The sequence below is a fragment of the Neoarius graeffei genome, chromosome 19 (genome assembly GCF_027579695.1).
Source record: "Neoarius graeffei isolate fNeoGra1 chromosome 19, fNeoGra1.pri, whole genome shotgun sequence".
Lineage (NCBI taxonomy): Eukaryota > Metazoa > Chordata > Actinopteri > Siluriformes > Ariidae > Neoarius > Neoarius graeffei.
In genome coordinates this window covers 67,534,911-67,544,234 of record NC_083587.1, presented here as the reverse complement: position 1 = coordinate 67,544,234, position 9,324 = coordinate 67,534,911, and the positions used below count along the sequence as shown (strand labels likewise).

General features: G+C 41.0%; 1 protein-coding gene across 1 annotated transcript in view; it reads left to right on the top strand.

Annotated features, from left to right (window-relative positions):
• The first annotated feature begins 340 nt into the window (after positions 1–340).
• cpne4a (copine IVa) overlaps positions 341–9,324 on the top strand; it is a 65,297-nt gene continuing 56,313 nt past the window's right edge. Inside the window, exons 1-3 of the mRNA XM_060900473.1 lie at positions 341–376; positions 7,573–7,644; positions 8,526–8,600. Coding sequence (XP_060756456.1) covers positions 356–376; positions 7,573–7,644; positions 8,526–8,600 — 168 coding nt within the window. The 5' untranslated portion in view covers positions 341–355. The remainder of the gene's footprint in view (positions 377–7,572; positions 7,645–8,525; positions 8,601–9,324) is intronic.

The following is a 9,324-nucleotide window of genomic DNA, read 5'->3' as shown; positions in this document are numbered from 1 at the left end:
GGATTATTTCTGGTAAATAGGTCGGTATTCCTAGGGTGGATATCGCTTCTATATATAGCTTGTATATAGTGTATATAGCTTGCAACATTTATTGCACAAGGTGGCCCACTTTAGATCGTTCCTTCTGGACTCGACGGGGCCGGAGTGAGCTACGCCCTCATTGACGGTCTCGTTGACTCTTGCCATGTCCCTGCAGGTGGACAGGACGGAGGTGATCCGGAGCTCCATCAACCCCACATTCTCCAAAGTGTTCACGCTCGACTATTACTTTGAGGAAGTGCAGCGTCTCCGCTACGAGCTCTTTGACATCAGCAGCAGCCACAACGGCACCAAGGAGGCTGACTGCCTGGGGGCCATGGAGTGCACACTGGGACAGGTACACGCACACTAACATATTCACACATCCATTTTTAAAATAAACTTGTTGAGAGTTTGAAGCTAGCAGCTGGTTGCTTTGGACTTTACAGTTCTGGGTTCTCAGGCCTGGGTTCTCCGATATTCTTCATGTTTTTAATTCGTTGTTGGTTGGAAACCTGCTGTGGTAATGTGAAAAAAATTCAACAACAAAGTACACAGCAAATAGGGATGATTCGTCACTGCCAGTTAGCTCATTTTTTCTTTATAGGCCATTGTTTGTAATGAACAGGTGTGAAATCCTGCCTACTTCCTAATAAACTAGTGTTGGCTTAAGGCCAATTTATGCTGACAACACAGTCCTCGCAGACGGCGTCGCAGATGGCGTCTGCGTAGCCCCCCACCTTCGCAGACGCTCTGCGCGCACCTCCCAAAAATTGTGACCACTGCAGAAGCCTCGCAGACAGCGTCGCAGACAAGAGGGCTCTGATTGGTCCACTCTGCATCCGCTGTACACGCACTTCCGCTTCCCTACTTTCCCGGTTTGGTTTGTTTTCACGACCGCCATTTTTAAAAACACGAGCGAAGATGGAGCAGCACGAAGAGCGGTTGATCGAGGAAGTGAGGAAGTACGGACATCTATACGACTCCAGTTCTAGTCATTATAAGTAACCGGAGGATAAACACTCCACTAACCACACCCACCAACTACTCCTAGCGATTTCGCGACTTCGCGCCCCCTTGCGTTGTGGCGGTGAATAACATCGCGCACACCTATTACTCCCCGCTCAACGATAAATTACAACTGTCTGCGAAAAGCTATCTGCGAAAGCCTTGTCGCAAGAGCATGCAGAGGCCCTTACTTATAAAATGTCGTAGCTAGCTAGCATTGCCACAAGGTGTACATTAGCTAAACATAAATAGCTACTAGCTGACTAATAGTTTATTGAAAGGGTGTTAACATTCTTTACTCTTATAACTCACAGTTTTAGCGTAGATACTGAATCATTGTTACAACCTTCTTTGCTGAAATAGAGCTAACAGGCTTATGGTCAGCGTTCAGGTATATATATATATATATATATATATATATATATATATATATATATATAGCTAGCCTTGTATTTACAGTCAGGTCCATAAGTATTTGGACAGCGACACAATTTTTGTGATGTTGTCTCTGTGCACCACCCCAGTGGATTTGAAACGAAGCCATCAAGATGTTCGTGACGTGTGGACTTTGTTTTAATTCAAGGAGTTTAACAAAAATATCACGTTCACCTTTTAATTAAGGAATTACAGCCATTTTTACACTCACTCCATTTTCACAGGCTCAAAAGTAATTGGACAATTGACCGATAAGCTGTTTCTTGGCCAGGTGTGCCCTGTTTCCTCATTATCAATCCATCCATCAATCCATCCATCCATTATCTATAGCGCTTATCTGTCAGAATCATGGGAGAAGATGGAACCAATCCTAGCTGACTTCAGGAGAGATTATACAGATGATACAGTACTTTGCTTAAAAGCCTGCTCAGTTCTGCAACAGCATTCTATAGACAGATGCAACCAAGATGAACTTGTAGCAGAATGATGGGAAGAGAAGAGGATGGAGAAGGAAAGGCAGACCAGATCATCTGTCAAACCTGGTGGACATGGGTGCATACGGCTGCTGATGGAACTGGGTCGCTGGTGTTTATTGATGATGTGTTTGCTGATACACGTTCTGAAGTGTACAGAACTTTACTTTCTGCTCAGATTCAGTCAAATCCTGCAGAACCGACAGGACAGAGCTCCATAGTACAGATGGATAACGACAAAAAACATACAGCAAAAGCAACCCAAGAGCTTCTCAAGGCAAAGAAATGGAATGTTCTGAAATGGCCGAGTCGGTCGACCCAATTGAGCTGCTTTTCACTTACTGAAGATAAAACTGAAGGCACAAAAACCCACAAACACGCAGCCAGTGAATGTGGCTGCAGTAAAGACCTGGTAAAGCATCTCCAGGGAGGAAACTCAGCATTTTGTGATGTCCATGGACTCCAGATTTCAGGTGGACAATTCAAGTGCAAAGGATTATATGAGTGTTAGTTTGTCCGATTACTTTTGAGCCTGTGAAAGTTCAGGGATCACATCTATATCATATCTATACCATATACCATCATATTTAACAGTTATTCCATGAAATCGAGTTGTACATGTCTCATGTATGACTCATGTACGGCTCATGTACAACCCGATTTCATGGAATAACTGTTTTATTCTATCAACATTCACTGGATTTTGAGAAAAAGAGCATTTTTATTTTTTGCAAATTTGATAAATAAAACTTTATACAAAACATCCGACAAAATCATTTCCACTTAGAAGGTAAACAAACCAGCGAAATGACAGGAGCAATTTGTGGAAAATGCGATAATAATAATAATAATTCTTTTAAAAAATACATTCTTACCATCAAATACTTTCATTCCATATTTTATTGCTTTTTATTTTTTTTGGGGGGGGGGTTGTTTTCGAGTAGAGTTTTTATTTCATCCTCGGTTGGTTCAGCAACACGCTCCGCCATTTTGTTTTTCCTTCTTCTTCTTCTTTAGGGTTTTTTGGTGGTTGGCAAACAAACTTAAAGGTGCATTACTGCCACCGACTGGACTGGAGTGTGAAACAGGCGATACTGGGGGGGAAAGCTATATTCTTTTATTTAGCTATTTCTGTTTCTTTTAAATACTTGATAACAAAGTGATATATCTGACTTGATGCGTGCTGCTATTTTGTTTTTCTCTACTCACGGTATATGAGCTGATATCCTAGTAGTAAAGTTGCCAATCAGAGTGCACGATTGCTCATATCCAGTGAATGTGGAGAGAATAACTATCATTATTTTTTTCGCGGTCCGGTTTCCATCAAATCGTGTGCTCTGATTGGCTGGCGAGCGGGTCCGTATCCTATGGTACGGACTCCAGTTATGGACCCCAGATATGGACCTCTGGCGACTCGCTCGTTCACAACAACATAGTAGCAATTTTTGTCAACATTTACCGTATCTTTTTTTTAATAAGATTTATTTATAAGATTTTTATCAAAAATCTATAAATTTTTGCCAGTATTTCTCAGGAGAATAGCATTAATTTTACAGCATGGATAGCGATAACGACAGTGTTCACAGCGAAAGCGAGTTTTACTACCCTGAGGAAGAAGAAATAAAAGAAAACATTTCAGGAGAAAGCTAAAAACCTGTAACTGTTGCCAATGCCGTGCAAAAACATGGCTGAATCCTGAATGATTCCTATTTGTATAAATAGGGGACGACATAGGCAGCAAAATGTAGTTGTTTTCCTGCCATGGAAGTGCACTTGTATATCGAGGAGGAAGCCATTTGCATTACAGCCGTGAATGAGGATTCAAAATGGCGGCTCGGCTCGGTTTTCCCTTTCGGGCGCTCTCGTTTTCTGTTAGAATTTGGTAAAGAAAAAAATATATATATTATTTACCAGCTTAAGGTCGGTCTGTGACCTCAGCCTTAAATACTGACCTCCAGAGGGCCTCACTCAGTACTTTCAAGACCTCAGTCATTTATTTCATGATACGGACCTCCCAGCTGGTAAATAACATTTTATTTATATATATAAGTTTATTATGTGACTGTGATATCGATATCATAACTTATGCATATACAGTGGCATGCAAAAGTTTGGGCACCCTTACTGAAAATGTCTGTTACTGTGAATAGTTAAGTGAGCAGAAGATGAACTGATCACCAAAAGGCATAAAGGTAAAGATGACATGTTTCTTTTCAGCGTTTTCTGCAAGATTTGTGTATTATTTTTATTTTGTACAATTGGAGAGTGAAAAAAGAAAAGGAACACCATGCGAAAGTTTGGGCACCGCAATCAAGGTTCTAGACCTTAATTAGCTTATTGAGCTGTGGCTTGTTCAAATTCTTCGTTAGGAAAGGTCAGATAATGCAGATTTCAAAGCTGTATAAATTCTCTGACTCCTCAAACTTGTCCCTAAAATCAACAGCCATGGGCTCCTCTAAGCAACTCCCTCGCATTCTGAATAATAAAATAATTGATGCTCACAAAGCAGGAGAAGGCTACAAGAACGTAGCAAAGTGTTTTCAGGTAGCCGTTTCCTCAGATTGTAATGTTATTAAGAAATGGCAGTTAACAGAAACAGTGGAGATCAAGGTGAGGTCTGGAAGATGAAGAAAACTTTCTGAAAGAACTGCTCGTTGGATTGCTAGAAAGGCAAATAAAAACCCCTGTTTGACTGCAAAAGACCTTCAGAAAGATTTAGCAGACCCTGGAGTGGTGGTGCACTGTTCTACTATGCAGCGACACCTGAACAAATATGACCTTCATGGGAGAGTCATCAGAAGAAAACCTTTCTTGCATCTGAGCTACAAAATTCAGCATCTGAAGTTTGCAAATGAACATCTAAGCAAGCCTGATGCATTTTGGAAACAAGTCCTGTGGACTGATGAACTCAAAATAGAACTTTTTGGCCACAATGTGCAAAGGTATGTTTGGAGAAAAAAGGGTGCCAAATTCCAGGAAAAGAACACCTCTCCAACTCTGAAGCATGGGTGTGGATCGATCATGCTTTGGGGTTGTGTTGTAGCCAGTGGCACAGGGCACATTTAACTGGTCGAGGGAAGCATGGATTTGAATAAATACCAGCAAATTCTGGAAGCAAACATCACACCATCTGTAAAAAAGTTGAAGTTAAAAAGAGGACGGGTCCGACAATAAGACGATGATCCAAAACACACCTCAAAATCTACAATGGAATACCTCAAGAGGCACAAGCTGAAGGTTTTGCCCGGGCCCTCACAGTCCCCTGACCTAAACATCATTGAAAATCTGTGGATAGGTCTCAAAAGAGCAGTGCATGCAAAACAGCCCAGGAAACTTGTAGAACTGGAAGCCTTTTGCAAGGACGAATGTGTGAAAATCCCCCAGGTAAGAACTGAAAGATTATTAGCTGGCTACAAAAAGTGTTCACAAGCTGTGATACTTGCTAAAGGGGGTGTTACTAGGTACTAACCATGCAGGGTGCCCAAACTTTTGCTTCGGGCCCTTTTTCTTTTTTGTCCTTTTGAAAATGTAAAAGATGAAAATAAAAAAAAAAATTGTTCTTGCTTAAAATATAAAGGGAATGAGTCATCTTTAACTTTATGCCTTTTGGAGATCATTTCATCTTCAACTTGCTGAACTGCAGTACCGGTTCACCCAATACGCACACTACGCATGTTGCGTAGGGCCCCGCAAACTCATAGAGGCCCCGTGGGGAAAAAAAAACCCAAAAAACATGACGACGTGACCGTCCGTCAAGCTGCTCGCGCACGTCAGATTCCCAGTGCATGTGCATCAACCTAGCAAGATGAAGCGGAGTTCTCCCTCGGGGACTGAAAAAAGGAAAAAGAAACTGCATGAAAATGAACAGTGGGAACAGCAGTCAGGTAACTCTCCTCTCTGGGTGGGAGGGGCGGGGCTAGTCGGTGTTTGACCTACATAACAGGGCGGTGAGCCCTGGCTGAACCCCGGACGGTCTCCGTGTGCGTCTTGCCGGCTTCTACAATTTAAGTGTTTATATCAATCGTTCTGAGTGTAGTTACACCTGCACTTATACAAAATGGAAAGTAATGGATAAATATTTACTAAGATTGAATTTTGTTTGCTTGGATAGCCCACAGGCAAATATAGATGCAGATATATTAGTGAATAAATAAAACTCGTGAAATATTATGACAATGGTGCTAAATAATAATCTAAATCACCTACATTTTAAGTACAGTATCTGAAGGTAAAACAAGTGCAGCCAATTTGATGGAGCTGAATTAATAGTAGCCTTATCTATATTTTACTTCTTCAACATTGTGGCTGACTCCACAATAGCATCCATTGATGAATGATTTGAAACTCTGAACCAGGTGAAGACTAAATATGGAGTAGTGCTGAACTTCAGCACTGCATGTCAGATGTCCAGTGACTCCTTAAAGGCTCAGTGTATGGAACTTGAGAAAACTCTGACCTTCAGCCAAGACTGTGACATCAGTGGAGTTGATCTGGCAAACGAAATCAAGAATTTACCTGACCTACCATCAGCTAATATGACTGCCTTTGAGCTGCTTTCTTTCCTTTGTGAGAAAAATCTGGAGGAACTCTATCCTAACCTTTGGATAGCCCTGAGAATTGCTGTCACTCTGCCTGGGACAGTTGCCTCAGCTGAGAGGAGCTTCAGCAAGTTAAAAATGATCAAAAACTATCTGAGATCTTCCATGTCCCAGGAACGTCTGAGTGGTTTGGCCACCATGATGTGGGGAAGCAAATATCATATGATGACATTATTGATGATTTTGCATCCAGAAAGTGCAGAAAGGGACATTTTTAATTGGTGAGTAATTTGTTACACATTTAGTTCGATTTGATTTGGTCTGTATTTATTTGGAGTTAGACCAACAGGTGGCGACACTAGTGCAATATGTTTAAAGGGGGCATGAGTGGAAACACTGGGTGTCAGGTGCGACTGTTGAACATTTTGGGGTTCAGTTAAGAGGGCCCCTTAGCAGAATTTTGCCTAGGGCCCCATGGAGGTCTGAACCGGCTCTGCTTAACTGTTCACAGTAACAGCAATTTTGACCGGGGTGCCCAAACTTTTGCATACCACTGTAAACATCACAGTCTAAAATTCCCAAACTGTCGACTAAAACTACAGAAAATAATCATTTTCACTGTTACACTTCAGTTCAGTAATGACCAAACCCAGAACGCAGGACACATTCAAACATTTCACCACAGATATGGAACAAACGTGAACATCAGCCAACTTCATACAGACTGAGTTTGAGAAGAACAGCAACAAAAACGTGATGCTGATGACTGGCCAATCATCGACGATTACTGTAGAATGAAATCTTCATCCAATCATGTAACATTCGTTTGTTCGTTAGCCAAAATGAAAATAAAAACTCACTGAAGTGGAATAAAACCACAGCTAATTAAAAATCCAGTAGAATTGTTCTGCATTATTTTGTAGAACTGATTCATTATCACATGTTGGTCTTTTTTTCACACTTGTGGCTCTGAGACTTCCTGTCTGGTATCTGGCGTCTGTCGTCTCCTTTGCCGCAGCTCTGCTTTCTTTCTCAGCAGAGACGAGCTCGGGTGTGAGAGACGTGACGGCTGTTTTTGTGTCTTTTCCGATCCTGAACAGATTGTGTCCCAGAGAAAGCTGTCTAAAGCTCTGCTGAAACACAGCAACACCGTGGGCAAGTCCACCATCATGGTACGCTTTTCCACTTTATCATTGCATCTGTTAAGGTTTTTGTTTTACTGACTAACACAGGGTGGAGCATTAAACAACCCAAACCCAAGACGCTCTTATCCAGAGAGACGTACTGGGGGTACTACTGGGGGTTAGGTGCCTTGCTCAAGGGCACTTCACCCATTCCTGCTGGTACAGGGAATCAAACCAGTGACCTTTTGGTCCCAGAACTGCTTCTCTAACCATGAGGCCATGTCTTCATAAGTTACACTCAGCCACTGACTTTTCTGTTCACATCTTCAGCTTGATAAAGCACTCAGCATCGTAACTAAATGCAACACTGGGCTAATGTTAGCTAAGCACCTTGTTAGCTTATCTTAGCTAATCTTATCTCACCTCTTTAGCAGGAGCTGGCTATGTTTTCCGAACATTATGCAAACTATCGTAGCAGGTAATTACTAATCCTGATCTCATGGTCATGAATTTGAACTCCTGAAAGAGATTTGGTTTGATGCGATATAGTTTAAGTTGTAAGAAAACGTACAAGCGCTAACCACGCCCCTTAAACCTTAAACTGGAGTTATGAATTTGCAGACCATGTTGAATAACTAGCATTAGACTTACAGATCAAAGCTAGTCGGCTATTTTATGCTCAGCACTGCACTGAGATATGTGATGTCACATGATCATGTTTATGGTTAGCTGGGATGTGACTTAAGCTCCTCCTCTTTTGACCCAGAAACACCTATATGCTATAAAATTTTAAGGAAAACTTAAAATCAAAGCTGACTCTCTTATTTCATGTCCCTGATTGGATGACTCACTAATTAATCAATATTATTATTAAGCAATAGTATAATTACCCATAATGCCATGTGTGTATTCGCTTATCGTGGTTCCAGGTCACAGCGGAGGAACTGACGGGGAATGATGACTACGTGGAGCTGTCATTCAGTGCCAGGAAACTGGATGATAAGGTATATGTGTACACACACACAGAACTTTATTCAGCAGTACTCATAGTGAGGTAACTTTGGTCATCTATGTGGCAGCATTATTACGCTATGAAGCTAACACGTGGACATGCTAACTGTCATACAGGAAGTAGGAGACAGAGAGACAGGAAATGAGGTGAAGTTTAACACTCAGAGATCTGTGTCCATTTTTGTCTGTTTTTGATACCTCGGTTTAACACAGATAGATATATGATGTTATATGATTTTTTCCCAGCATTTATAGGATCAGTGATATAAGTTAATCCATAAAATATGTCGATTAAAATAACTTCTGATTAATTCTCAAAAAATGACTTTGTATTAATTTTACTAATTCCACACAGTGGAAAATAATATCATGCATGTTTAAGTTATTTCATCTTATTTTAATAAATTATTCAGATAAAGTGCTTTCCTGTATGTCCAAATCACAGCCCTTTTCACTGAGACACGCCCACTGCTCATTAATATTCATATTCAGTATTGCTTATGCAGTTATTCATTCCTGCTAAAGTTACTGAAGAGAACTGAGTTTTAGAGACAGAGAGAGAGAGAGGAGGAAAGTTAAACTTTAAGCACTAATTGAAAGAAAGAGAGACAGAGGGAATGACACTGACAGATAGATGAGGTAGAGAGAGAGATAAAGAGAGAGAGATAAAGAGAGAGGGACTGAAAAAGAGAGATTAAAGACAGATAGAAGACAGAA